Source organism: Orcinus orca, chromosome 1 (assembly GCF_937001465.1).
Source record: "Orcinus orca chromosome 1, mOrcOrc1.1, whole genome shotgun sequence".
Lineage (NCBI taxonomy): Eukaryota > Metazoa > Chordata > Mammalia > Artiodactyla > Delphinidae > Orcinus > Orcinus orca.
In genome coordinates, this window is record NC_064559.1 from 164,697,514 (window position 1) to 164,711,770 (window position 14,257).

Genomic DNA, 14,257 nt, shown 5'->3' on the forward strand with positions numbered 1-14,257 from the left:
AAAAGACTTGAAGGTAAATGAACAAAAACTCTAGTAGTATTTGTGGGTAAAGTAGGAGATGGGGATGCAGGGAGACTAGGGAATGGGTTCCAGGTTCTGCCCATGAGAATCAGTTGAGAGAAAGTGCACTGGCTGGAGGGGTCTCCCACTGGGTGGCTGAAGTGCCCAGAGTGTTACTGAAGGTAACCCCAGGTGGGAGGAAGGAACTCCAAGAAATGACTGAGCCAAGATCAAAACAGGAAGGTAACCACAAGCTCCAGGTACAAAGGGTATAGATGGGAAGATGCTCAGGTAAGACTGTAGACAGAAGGGAGGAGAGGGAGAAGGTGGGGTCAACAGTGCACTGAGGGGTTCAGGACTAAGGCCAGGAAGTGTTGGGCATCCTTTTTCACAGGATCTGGTCCGTGCTCTCAAGTGGGGGTGATTTCTAAAGGGGGGCTTCCCGCAAGATGTTTTTTTCTTCTTCTTCTATCTTTTTCCAAATATCATATAGTAATAGTTTCTTAATATTAAAAAATGTGTTCCTGTGCATTGCAAAACAGAGCCAAAAGAAATAGGATGAGAAGATCCTAATGATAGCTCTGATTTATAAACACCTCTATGTGCAAAACACCAACCAAAACATTGCACACACATCTCAGTTAACCCTCTCCATAAACCTGAGATGATGTTATCATTATCATCCCCACTTTGAAGATGAGAAAACTGGGGCCCACGGACTTGTCCAGGGTCACACAGCCAGCACGGGGCATAGCCATGATTCAGTCCGTATTTGTGTAACTCCGAAGAGATGCATTTGCTCTCACGTCCAGACCAATCTCCATCTGAATTTATGGAAATCGCCTCCTCACAGCCCAGCCCCACCCCTCACCAAAAGCCCCCTCTTCTGTCACCAGCAAAGTGACGGACTCACACCAGTGCTGGCTGTCCTCACACATTTTCATTATGTGGTGGGGCTTTTATGAGACTCTCCCACCGGCTGTTTTTCAAATTTATTTAATTCATCCATCATGCTCTGAAGCCATTTGCTTTTTTATATTGGACAGATGTAATGAGATTTTGGACACTAAAAAATGTTTTTATTAAAAGTTATGACCCAGAGCTAGTTGGTAGGGGCTGTGCCATAAATCCTGAGAAGTGTGAGATTTATAAAGGGTGTAGCAGCATAACCTTCACCTTTCAGGCCACACCGCAGGTTACAGGATCACTTAGACTAATATTGTCTCCCTGTCTCTGGCCAAATAATAATAATAATTATTATCATTATTATTAAAGTGGTTATCTGATGTGGTCCTTCCTCCTCTTCTCTTGGCCACTGTTGGCTCCTGGCGAGCCAGGGCCTGGTGGGAGCAGGTGGTTGATGACGGAATTTGCTGGTGTCTGGCCCTAAGGCTCTGCCGTGGTAGGTACGGGCATGTGGGTTTTCCTGCTCTGCTCTGCGACCCTGTAACTGGGGCTGAGTGATGTACAGTCACATTTGCTACAGTCAGAGTGAAAGTGATCATGGCTGGTGGTTTCTCCACTCCTCCATGGCCAACAGGAAGCTCTCCTCAAAATTTGGAAATAATGCATTTCTGTTCAAGCATAATAACTCCAATTTTAATGTCAATATTTCAGATTTATATTAATGTTACACTGCTTGGAAGTCACCCAAAGTGTAATTAGCCTGGAAGCGTAGACCAAAACATGGGCATTAAAAATATATGTATACAGGGACTTCCCTGGCGGTCCAGTGGTAAAGAATCTGCCTTCCACTGCTGGGGATGCGGGTTCGATCCCTGGTCAGGAAACTAAGATCCCACATGCTGCAACTAAGCCCACGCGCCACAACTACTGAGCTCGCTCGCCACAAAGAGCGAGCCCGAGTGCCGCAAACTACAGAGCCCACGCGCTCTGGACCCCACACCACAACTAGAGAAGAGAAAAGCTATGCGCCACAACTAGAGAGAAGCCCGCACTGCAGTGAAGATCCCGCCTGCTGCAACTAAGACTGGACGCAGCCAAGAAAGAAAGAAAGAGAGGGAGGGAGGGAGGAAAGAAGGAAGGAAGAAAGGGAAAAAGAAAAAATTCACGTGTATATATAGAGAGATGTTATACATACTAATATGTATTAATGTTGTGACTTTGTTAAATTAACATTGGTTAAGTAAAGCCCTGGGGTGTTGTCAGATGGTGAGCCAGGGTTCAACAAAAGACCACCAGGGAATTGAAATAGAGAAGTTTATTACTCTCAGTTCCTGGAGGAAGGGGCATGAGGGGAGGTCAGGGCAGGATGCAGGCAGAGAGCAAGGCAGGACCCGGGTGCTTGCCTTTATTAGGGTTCCCAGCCTGAGGCCGGATTGGTCAATTCAAACAAAAAAGAGCAGGGTTTTGTGAAGTGTCAAAGGAATCTTATCTAAGGGGTACATAAAGGAAGGCCCTGGGAGGCTGGGGAGAGTGTGATCGTAAGGGCTATTAGGATGGTCATATCAGAAACTGACATTTATTTGTCACTCTGTGGGTTGTTATCTAGGGCCTGCCTCACTGGAGAGGCTAGTGTCAGTTCAAGGCCCGTGCAGGCCGCTTGGCCACACAAAGTGGATACTTAGGCAGCAATATTATGGAGCGGTTTAGCAAAGCTCTCAACAGTTATAAACAACAAAATAAAAAAGTATCAAAACAATTAGGTTTGGTCAACTGCCAGCTACTCTTAGTAGCGCGCATTTGTTCATACATTTTCAAGCCCGATCCCCCGTGATCTGCTAGGGATTCAAGAACAAATGCATCGTGGTCCCTGCTTCAGGGAGTTCACCGTGTAGTGGGCACAAGCGATGCGCTGTTGCTCTCGGAGGATGGTTTTCAGCCTAGGGGACCAAGGAAATCTTCGTGGAAGAGGTGGCCTTTCAGCTGGGTTTGAGGAATTGGGTGAGCTTTGGGCTTGCAAGGCTAAGAAGAGCATTTCAAGCAGCAAAGACCGCATGCACAAAGGCACTTATAAAACCTGCTGTTCACAGACTGCTCCAAGTTAACTAAGTTTGGCTGAAACACATGATAACACTTTTTCTTTTTAAAGCAAAAATCTCAAGGGTAAACATCATGCTCTTATCTGCTTCCACTGTTGAGACTGGCCGAGTCAGGGCTGTAATTTAAGGAAGATGGACTTTAAACCTACAAACTCCCCATTGCTTGTATTTCCTCGTCAGGCCCGTGTTTTATCATATGCTGGGAGCATATTCTAGAGTTTTCACAGTACGTTGGCAACAGCTCCCACCTCCTGAGACCACGGGAGTGTAAACCATAGATCCCGTCATCATTAAACTCATAAACCCATGTCATTTGTATGTCATTCACTTCATCCTCATTCATCATCCCTTACGCTTTCAGAACAGCTGTACGTTTGAAGATTTTGAAGAACGGTTTGCAGCGGCAACCCCTGTAAGTGTGAGAGGGCCCAACCTGATTAACTGTTTCATGTCACTGTCCCATCGCTCATTTCATGCTCATAAGTCATGCCTTGTGCTTACAGAACAGAAAGCTGCCGATGGACTTTGATGAGATTTTTGAGGCAACAAAGGTAAGGCCTCCAGGCTCTTGTGAAATGAGGGTTGCTCTGGTCATTCTCATCCATTCCATGCATCCTCACCCTCCTGCAGGAATGGCAGGCGCTCTGCTCTGCTCCAATGCCTGCCTATCCTAATGTTCACAGGAGACTCCTGGTGGGCCCCGTGATGAAGGAGAAGAGTCGGGGCATGGGTATGTGTGTGTGCGTGCTTGCATGCATGAGAGAGAAAGAGAAGGAGTGTGTGTTGGAGAGGATGTGACACCCCTTCATTTCATTCAACAAATATTTTTCAATCTCCTGACGTGTCCTAGGTGTTCTGATAGATGCTAGAGATGCAATAGAGAGGAAGACACAACCCCCATTCTCAGGGAGCTCTAAGTATAACACAGTGCGACATTGCATAGCATAGGAGAGGAGAGGGTGGGGTCAGTAGAGAAGGGTGGGGTAGGGGAGCATAGTATAGTGTAGTATAATGTAGTATAGTGGGGACTCAGACATGTAAACAGGATGTGCTCAGTCTACCTGTGGAGGTAAAAACCAGGCAAGGCTGCTATTTGGTCGCTCTGGCCTGGAATAAGTGTACTGGTTTGCAGCCAGTGTTTATTCAGATTGGTTAATACATAGGCCGGTGAACGTTGTCACCCCTGAGTACAGGGCACTTGGGAAGCCTCTAGGACAGGGGTTCTTAATCTGGGCTGCCAATTAGAATCACCTTGAGAGATTTTAAAGTTTCAGTTACTAGACTGTACCTCAAACCAACTAATTCAGAACCTCAAGGGCTGGGAACCAGGCATCCATATTTTTCCCTTATGTACACCCAAGGCTGACAACCACTGTTCTGAGAGTCTCACATAAGCTGTTTGGGGCAATGGGATTTGGGGTACAAATTGAGTTAGGAAACACTTCCCAGGAAGAAATAAAGTCCTCTAATCTGTGTCCTGGAGGATGGGTGGGAAAAGCAATGGGGGAGGGAATGAGTGATCTAGGTCAGAGAAGGAGTGTGTGCAAAGGCCCTGAGGCAGCCCCTCCTTTCGTGAGCCCCGGGTGCTTCTCTGTCTATAGGTCTGTCTTCCCGTAGAACAGGCAGCTCATGAGACTCAGAACAGGAACATGCCTTACTCATCCCTGTATCCCCTGCTCTTGGCACAGTAGCTGATGTACAGTAGGGGCTACACACTTGTCCTGAACGAAGGAGTACCTGATGTCAGAACAGGAGTGGGTCTGTGTGAATATGTCTTGGGGGTCAGTCAAGGACACCTCTGCCTTCATCAATGGCACTTTCAGAACTTCTCTACAGGAGGGACCTAGGAGTCTAGTTGCAATGGGCTAGCTGAAAGAAGGACCAGGGGTCTAACCCTGAAAGAGGTTGTACAGCACTCCAGATGTTATTGGAAAACCATCATTTGTTCGTATCAAAGGATGGCTTGTGGGGGAAGGGGACATGCCTGATGGAGACACCGAGGGGCTCCCCCCTCAACAGCCAAGCTCCTCCTCAACCCCTTCACTGGCCGTGGCAGCTTCCAGGGTCACTCTGCTCACCCTGGAGGACGCCCAGGGCCTAAAGATGGGGCAGAATCTGCCATTAACAGCCATGTCTCTACCTGAAGACATCCGAAGGGCCAGGAATGGGAAGGCGAGGAGGAATCTGGAGCTGACCTTGGAGGTGACTTCTTCAGATGGTTGTGTGTCATGGCAGGACCCGTGGGAACCCTGGCTTCTGATTAGAGAATATTGTGGGGCTGGACTTCTACCTTGAAGGAAGGCTAACTAGGGCTTGGTAAAGGGACCAATGGATAAACAAGATGCTGGCTGGTCTGTGGGTCAAGCCCAGCTCCTTTTAGCTGACCAATCAGAGGCAAGTCACTTAACCTCCAGGCCTCTGTTATAGCTTATCTGCAAACTAGAGAGAGCGAGAGAGATTCCTGGGCTGCTGACTTCACGGGGCTCAGGGAGCGTCCAGCATGATCATACTGTATCAGAAAACGTGTTGTAAACTATAAAGTGTTTTACAAATGTGAATGGTTAGTTTTATTCTCATGAGGCCGTTAAAGTGATTAATTACAACAATATTATCAGATGGAACATGGCTTATTAAGTTACAAATAAAACGACTAGGGTTAACTTGGGGAGAGGGCCTGTGAAAATAGACATTAGTCCAGATTCTCAAGCACATATGGTTATTAGAATTATTTTTAATTTTATGGCCTAAGAATCCCCTTTTTCTATGAAATTTAATTAACTCAAGGTTCTGTTTAAGCAGCAAATCCAATGGAATGAAATACCAATCTATGTTTAATGCCTCTGCATGTTTTTTTCTCGTTTAATCCTCGAGTGGAAGTCCTCTGGCAGGAGGAAAGTCTAGCTCAAGAATGAAGGTTATTTTAAAAGTTGTGCTTAAGGAGAAAATTAGCCAATCAATTATATTTATGACGTTAGTGAAAGTGTGCCACGAGGTCAACACATTTGAAATGTAAATTGAGCGACTTAATTATTAACTTCATTTTAATATTTTCTTACCACTGAAAATAGTCGTGGGCCATTTGCAAAGCATTGAGTTCCAAGGACCAGGAAGCCCAGAAGCTTCCCTTGAATGGATTAAATAGAATTTTGCCTTTTGTGCGTTTGGGAGAGAGCCTAAGGATTGGCATCATTTCACCAAATAATATAAACTATTGTTCACGTGCTGAAGAAGCCTTCCCGAAAACAAGCAAGTTTTACAATCTATATCTATGGGTCGTCCCCACCAGACTGTAAGCTCCCTGCAGGCTGGGACTTGTCATTTCTCATTATTATGTTCCGAGCACCCAGCACAGTGCCTAACACCTCACAGTCCAACGTGTATGAAAAGAAAACATATTATGTAGCTGGGAGGGAAGCGAATATGTATAGGGCCCTATTGTGTGCCACGCACCGTTCATTCAATCTGAAAGCTTAAGGGGAAGAGCTGAAAGTGAGTTAACCAGGCTAAGCTGCTTGACTTTCAGCGAAAAGAATCTTTTGTGCCTTTTTCACCAGGCTTGCCCAAACTTCAAAATCCTGCTAGTAATATTGTCCGTAAATCTGCAAAGGAGGTATTATCTGGACATTATCTCCAATGTCCAGATGAGGGAACAGTGGCCATGAGGAATTGCAGAGGTTGGCAGTGGGAGAGCTCAGATACATCCCTGGGAATGGGACTTTTCCTGGGCCCAGAGCTCACACATTTGTCAGTAACAGAGAATGTTCCTTTCTTTGTGTGAATCGTGGAGCTCCTGCCTTGCCTGGTTAGAACAGATTTCGAGGGCAGGGGTCCTACCTGGCAGACAGGCAGACTCTCCCTGTCCTTTCAGTTGGGTGGTGTTTTTCGGTTCCCCCAATTAGAAACTATCACTTAAAATCCAAAGACGAGCAGAAAGTATTTTTTTTGCAGTGGGCAGATTTGCACAAAACACGTGATTATGTACTTTAAGTCAGGCCGTTAGATTGCCGACCACAGACTCCCTGCAGACTCTGAAGCTGGAAGTGTATGCAGATTAATTTCTAAGTGTGTCTTAAAGGGCTTCTCCCACTGCTCTGGCTGGCCTTGCTCAGACACTGTCGTATGACGGATGGGAATATAGTTGATACAGTGTCTACAGTGATGGAGCTCCTCGGAATGATTAATAGTGTATATATACTGGGCTGTTTTTGATGCCCTTCCTGGTATTAAATGATATGTTTTCTTCTCCTCTGACTACATTTTTTATCTTAAAGATGGATTCTTTTGGGGACTGTCATTTGACTGCCTGCTCTATATGCAGAAGATTCAAGTCATGGCCCGGGTGACCTTGAGGTGACCTCTATGAGACTCAATTTATTCATTTGTAAAAATGGGGATGAGGATTCATACCTCTCAGGGTCAGTATTATTAGGAGTATTTACTGAGAAGTGGCCATGAAGTGGTGACTTGCTGTACTTGATACATGAAAGGCATTTTGTACATGTGGATACACTCATGAAAAGAAAGCAAATGGTGAGACTGTGTCTTGCCTTTGTCTCCTGGAGAATAGAAACAGTGTTGGCATTGGATGGTACATATGTAAAAGTGGCATTATTATTGCCTATGCAAGGTGGCTAAACCCAGATCTGCTTGACTAAGCCCAGATAAACAGCTGGACACACTGAAGCAACAATTGATTCTGGCTACATCCGAGATGTTGTCTCTGGGATCAAGAGGTATCATAATGACCAACTGGGTTTATTGTTTATATAGTCATGATGAAAAAGAAACGTGTGTCCTCAAATCAAATTTTTTTAAAGCAATGCCCACAGCATCCGTTCCCCTTGTGATTACACCATTATCTTTTTTTCTTTTCAGGCTGTGACCCAGTTAGAACTTTTTGGGGACATGTCCACCCCTCCTGATATAACCTCTCCCCCCGTAAGTATGCACTTCCCTCAGAGCGCAGCATCTCTTTCTTTTCCTTCTTCAGTCGCATGGTGACAAAAATATGGGCTTTGGGTAAAAGAGGCTACTGGTGGATTTCAACTTGGACTCTTTCAAGCTGTGTGATTTGGGCAAATTTACTAACAATTCTAAACCTCAATTTCCTCTGCTATTTTTTTTTAAAAAGGGATTATGATACATGCTCTGTTTTGAGAAATAAATGAGACCATGCATCAGCAATTACAGGCTATCACTGGGGTTCTTGCTGTTATGCTGGGCAGTGGAGAGAGACAGGAACAGGATGTGATCCCTGCCTGCAAGGAACACATGGTCTAGCTGGGAATATGGGCAAGAAACTCCACAGGACAGCAGACCCGATGAGGCATTTGTCATCTCCTACCCAGATCCCACACAGTAAACGAAGCCAGGTGGTCAGCCCAGTAAAGGAAGCATCTTCTCTCCCCGGCCCTTTCTGCCCTCTCCTCTCTCGTTTCCTTCTTTTCTTCCCCTCTCCATCTTCTTTTCATTTCCTCCTCCCTTCCCACCTGCCTGCTGGCTTCGCTGAGCTCATGAAGCTTTGGATCCCCAGCTCTAGTTTCAGCCACAGTATCTCAGTCATTGCTTGCACTGGGGTAGAGATTGCAGGGAGCCCTCACTTGAAAATGAAAAGGAAAAAAAAAAAAAGAATGAAAACCGAAGCAAAATAGAATCCAAGTGCTTTGAGAACTGGAGGCATTCAGAGGCAACCCTGCAGCCACTGCAGAGAAAAATGCCAAACTGGCCCTTGCAGCTCCTCCCCTGCCCGCTCCCCGGAGGTGGGCGGAGAGCAGGCAGGCACAGCTGCACCAGCTGAAGCTGCTGGGAGGGGGCGGCTCCTCCAGGCGCCGCGCAGTTGCACAAACCCAGGGATGGTGCTATAGGTCATTGGCTAGCTGCACCTCACGGAGAAATGGCTGTAGCCTCACCACTGAGGACAGATGGCATGAGAGCCTGCTGCCCATAGCTGCCGCCAGGGAATCTAGGCACAGCTGCTCTGCTCCGAACGCCTGGTGCCCAGAGCAGCTGTGAAGGAGGGGACAGCGGCTCCCGTCTCCAGGGAAGCTGGACCGTCTAGAGAGTCTCTCCTCCATCCCAGGGGGAACAGCTGCATGTCTGAACCATGGGGCCATGGAGCTAGAAAGGTCTGGAGAGATCGTCTAACCTTAGCCTCTTCATTTTACAGATGAGCAAACTGAGTTCCAGAGAGGGCCTGGGACTCACCCAAGGTCACACCAGAAAAAAGAGAGTGACATTGATTGTGTTTTAAAGGGCTTAACGCAGCAGCTCATGGCTGTGTTTCTGGCCCTAAACCCAAGTGCTGTCCAAATGGGTATTTAATAATCCTCAGAACAAAGCCATGCCTCCTGCAAGCTGCTAGTCTAAAAATGGCCTCGTCTAATTGCCATGGTTTCAGGATTAATTGCTCGCTCCAGTCTATTCCAAGGGGAAAAAAATAAGCATATTATGGCATCAAATAGGCATACTCTATAGGCAAAAGGCTTCTATACATGGGTGTGGACCTTTGAAAAAACTAGTACCCATGTTTTTATCTCAGTAGCCTCACCTTCCCCAGTAGTTCGTGCGGCAGGCCTTTCTGGAATTCCAGCATGGGCCAGGCTTTAGAGTTTGTACCTGCTCAAGCATCATTTTTTTTTTTTTTATCATCTTCTTGAGAACATTTGCTTCTTTTTGCAAATGAAGGTTCAGGCGGGATTCTGGGAGGCACCAGGACCCAAGGGTCTCTATTCTACTTGCTAATCTTTCTTTGTTTATTGAGTCAACATCTGTTTATTGGCCACGTATTAAGTGACAGCCTTGAGCTGGGCACACAGTAGGTCCTGAGTGAGTGTATGTCACTTTGAATTGACCATTTCTGAAGGGTGAAAGATATTATGGGATAATTTGAGGGCCCAAAAACACCCTCAAAGGGTAGGGGCTCAAACTAAATAGTCATGATACTGGCCAGCATTTGCTGAGCACCTACTATGTGCCTCTGTGCGGTAGGTACTAAGTGTTTGAAATGCATGATCTCATTTAAGCTTCTCTGCAGCTCTAGAGATGGGTATTGTTTTTCCCATTTTATTGTCTTTATAACCAGCTCATGGTCTGCCTGCCACAGTAAGTGGCCCGGACCGGGGCTTGCTTCTGTAGCACTGCCCCACTTAATTCCTGTGCCTGCTGCTTCCCGTCCTGATTAGCACTGAGCCAGGTCTCCCAGGAGCCTCACGCACCCCTGTCCTTCTCTGTCTGACAGACTCCTGCAACTCCAGGTGATGCCTTTATCCCGTCTTCATCTCAGACACTTCCGGCGAGTGCAGACATGTTTGGTTCTGTACCTTTCGGCACTGCTGCTGTACCCTCAGGTAAGTCCTCTTCCACCTTCCTTCTGCCTCCACCCACCAAGAAAGAGAAAGCGTTGACTGAACCACTGCCAGATTATGCCAGACACCTGTGGGACCACCATTCTCTCCTTGTGACTCTTCAGGTGACATTGAGAAACTGCCGTGGGCAGGCGGGTGGTATGTTCACAAAGCTCTGGGATGCTGCAGGCTGGAAATCACTCATGTCTTGCACCTGAAAGGTCAAGATTCCAGGTGTATAGCTTTGGGGAGCTTGGTGCACACACAACCATGCAAATCAGTGCAAATCCTGATTTGTACTGTCCAGCTCAGCCAGATGGAGGGAAGGTGGGGGAGGTGTGAGTCCGAGCTCTGCAGACCTCTAGAGAGCTGATGGATAGAAGAGATCTGCCTTATGGGTGGAGGCTTAAAGAAGGGGAGGTTCCCCATGCAAAGGGAAACACCTAGGAGACAGAACAAACTGCTAACAGTGAATTGTAATGGGGCTCTTAGTGGTTTAAAGAGCATTTGTTCTATATTCCAAATATTCTTTAAAATATATATATATAATATATACTTTTACAACAGGGTAAAAATATATATAGTAATAGTGTTGCAGGTGCAAATTGGTGGGGTCTGAGGCATCTTGTTTGCATGGCATCAGGCACTCCGTGTAGCTGGCCCACTCTACCTGAACATGGCCAAAGGTGGTATTAGTTCTGCCTTTTGCATACATGGCAAAAAGTAAAGTCTTTAAGGCAAAAACATCCTTAAAGACGTTTTTTCTTTAACTACATATTTGAAATCTGTGGCTTTATCTTTCTTTTTCTACTTTATTTATATAAATGACAGAGTTTGAATATTTCAGAATACAAATTTCTTGCATTCTTCTATAAATAATTACTTTTAATTACACAGCATTAGAAACAAATTCTTGCCACCAAATATAAACCTTGCTGTTATTCAAAGTGAAATTAAAAATTCATACTCTGTTCCAAAGTCGTATGAGCTGAGGGATCATTACGAACTTCTAGAAGCAACAGAGGTTGATAGCCACTGGGTCTGACTTACAGTTGAGAATCTATAGGTAGCCTAGAAATGTCTTTAATTGCTAAGCTTTCCAATCAAATCTGTTCTACCCACCCCTAAAATGGAACAGTGGCAATGACTAGTTTTCTCTACCTAAAATGGATATTAAAATGTCCTTGGGAATAGTGTTATTGAATCTGTCGTTTTAAATAAGAATAACAGTTTTCCAGAAACGTACCACCTTCCTGGGCCATCAGCCTTGTATCCAGAATAACCATGCTTTGTCCCCACTCTCTGATGGCACCAAACTTACTCATTTTTAGGCATGTTCATTCCACAGATATCCACTCAGTACTCACTATGGGCCAGGTCCTATTCTAGGTGTCTGGGGTGTGTCAGTGAATACCAAAGACACAGACCCCTGGCTACAGAGAGCTTACGTTCTATTGGGGAGATGGACAACAACATAAAAATAAGTAGCTTAACATAATCCTAGAAAATGATCAGTGGTATGAACAGAAGGAAGTGTGGAGCAGGGCAGGTGTGAATGGAGGTTGTGGTCAGGAGGAGTGTGATGTGAGCCAGGAGGGCATCTGGATCAAGAGTACTCCAGGTGGAGAAATGGCCCGGCCCCTCCCCCACCCCCTTCTCTGTGAGTCAGAGGGGCTGCATGCAATTCCGGCCCTAACATTTTTTTTTTTTTTTTTTTTTTTTTTGGTGGTACGCGGGCCTCTCACTGCTGTGGCCTCTCCCATTGCGGAGCACAGGCTCCGGACGCGCAGGCTCAGCGGCCATGGCTCACGGGCCCAGCCACTCCGCGGCACGTGGGATCTTCCCGGACCGGGGCACGAACCCGCGTCCCCTGCATCGGCAGGCGGACTCTCAACCACTGCGCCACCAGGGAAGCCCCCCGGCCCTAACATTTGACTAAAATGCCTGAGAACCTGTCTGCACTGCTCCGGGCCCTCCCCCCAGCCAGAGCTTTGAAGGCCTGGATTTTGCGGTCTTGTAGTTGACCAGCTGTGTTGCAAACTGTGGATAAACCACTTCTGCACATTCAGATTCTGCTTCTTCAGCTGCTAAAAAAAAAAAAAAAAGATAGATTACCTCCAAGATTTTAATTTTTAGAAAGTAAGTCTAAAATTAATTGCAGTTAGCGTATTTTTGCCACTCTTACTCTACTTCGGCTATGCTGAGAAACAAAACTGGGCTTCAGCTGGTGTTAAGCTGTCAGCCGTCTTCCTCCCTTAACCGGCCTTAAAAATCACTGCAGCTGTTGAATCTCCGGCTCCTGTCCCTAATTGCCCAGCCAGTGACCGGGAGATGGGAAATGACCTGGGGTGTGCAGCACAATTAATAGGCTGGGTTTGAACCCTGGCTCAGCCGTTTATTTATAAGCTTTAGGCTCCTGGGCAAATTACTTAACCTGTCAGAGTCAGAGTTTCTTCATTTTTATAACTGAATTTAAAATAATACTTACCTTGCAACAATATCATGAGAATTAAATGAGAAAATAAAGTCAAGTGCCTCTGAAAAATGCTGGCACATTGTAAATGCTCGATGTGGAAAATGCTGTTATTATTATTACTCTGACGTCTAAAGTAGAAGAAAATATGTCTTCTTCTTACCTATATTTTTTTCCTTTGCCTTCTTGGGATGTTCTCTTAAAAAATGCATGAAATAAAGTTTAGGTCTTTGACTTCCTGACTGCACACGGCAGAGCTGGCCTGAAGGGCTTGGAGAATGTGCTCTGTATGAGTACAGACCCTGCCACTAACCAGCTGTGTGACACTCAGCTATATCGCTTTGGAGCCTCAGGGAACTTATCTGTAAAATGGGGATGATAATTCCACCTCATAGAGCTGTTCCCGAGTTAATACATGTAGTATAAAACATTTAAAACAGTGCCTGGCAGTGTTTACATAAGTAAGAACTCGGAAAACGTTCTCCGCCCTACTCACTGGGGACCCTGGCTCTGCTACCTACCCTTGCCGTGTAGCCACATCAAACCTTCCCCTCCTGAAGCTGTAGGTTCCTTGTATGCAGATTAAAGAGATACTGATAACAGCTACCCCAGAGGCTTGTTTGCAAGGATCGACTTCACAAAAAATGTGAGCTCCACTAGAGCAAGGATTTTTTTTTTTACTGTCTTGTTCTTCACGCATCTCCAAAGACAAACAGTGCTTGGCACCCAGGAGGGCCATTTTTGAACAAATGAATCAAATGACATAATGTAGATAAGAGGTACCATATAAGTTCTGTATATATGTTGGAGGAGTCCTTTAGTTTTCACTATTTTCTTCCATTTTAGTCTGCTTTTTTTTTTTTTTTAATAATGAGGATATCCCCAGGTGCCAGCATCTGGTTATAAATTGCGATTTTCAACACTTTTAAAAATCTAACTGCAAGACAGTAATGCAGGTGTTTCCTTTCACTGCACAGCGAGGAGATTTATGATTCATCTGGACTTCATGGCGTAAACAGATGCTCCTTGGCACCTCCTCCCTCCACTGTTGAATGTTAACCAGTAAACAGTTACTAAGCTGTTAAGTGGCTGCAGTGGCAGCCACGCAGTGGTTTCCCATGTTCAGTGCTACTGCAGCCCTGCCACTGAGATGGCCCTTCAGGGAGGCACAGTGCCATGTGGCCCGAGAGCCTTGGCTCACAGGTCTGGGGAAAGCCCCCACTGCAGGGATCCCTCCCACCCAGGAAGAGCAAGTGAGACCTGCAAGTTCCCAAACATGATACCCAATTACCCCTGTTGCCTTTTTTTTTCTTTTGAATATTGTACTTTGTTCTGAAGCAGATGGCATGAAGCCAGGGAGACATGCTAATAGCTCTCTCCAGAAAAGTGTGCACAGCCCATCTGTTGGCTCCTTGTGGAAAAAAGGAAAAAAAAAAAAG

At 45.9% G+C, this 14,257-nt stretch overlaps 1 protein-coding gene across 5 annotated transcripts in view; it reads left to right on the forward strand.

Annotated features, from left to right (window-relative positions):
• The window catches only part of DAB1 (DAB adaptor protein 1), a 1,168,936-nt gene that overhangs the window by 1,130,226 nt on the left and 24,453 nt on the right, over nt 1-14,257 (forward strand). For all 5 annotated transcript variants that reach the window (XM_049698834.1, XM_049698708.1, XM_049698781.1 and 2 more), the window contains 2 exons: nt 7,878-7,940; nt 10,240-10,348. In XM_049698834.1, the coding sequence (XP_049554791.1) occupies nt 7,878-7,940; nt 10,240-10,348 (172 nt within the window). The remainder of the gene's footprint in view (nt 1-7,877; nt 7,941-10,239; nt 10,349-14,257) is intronic.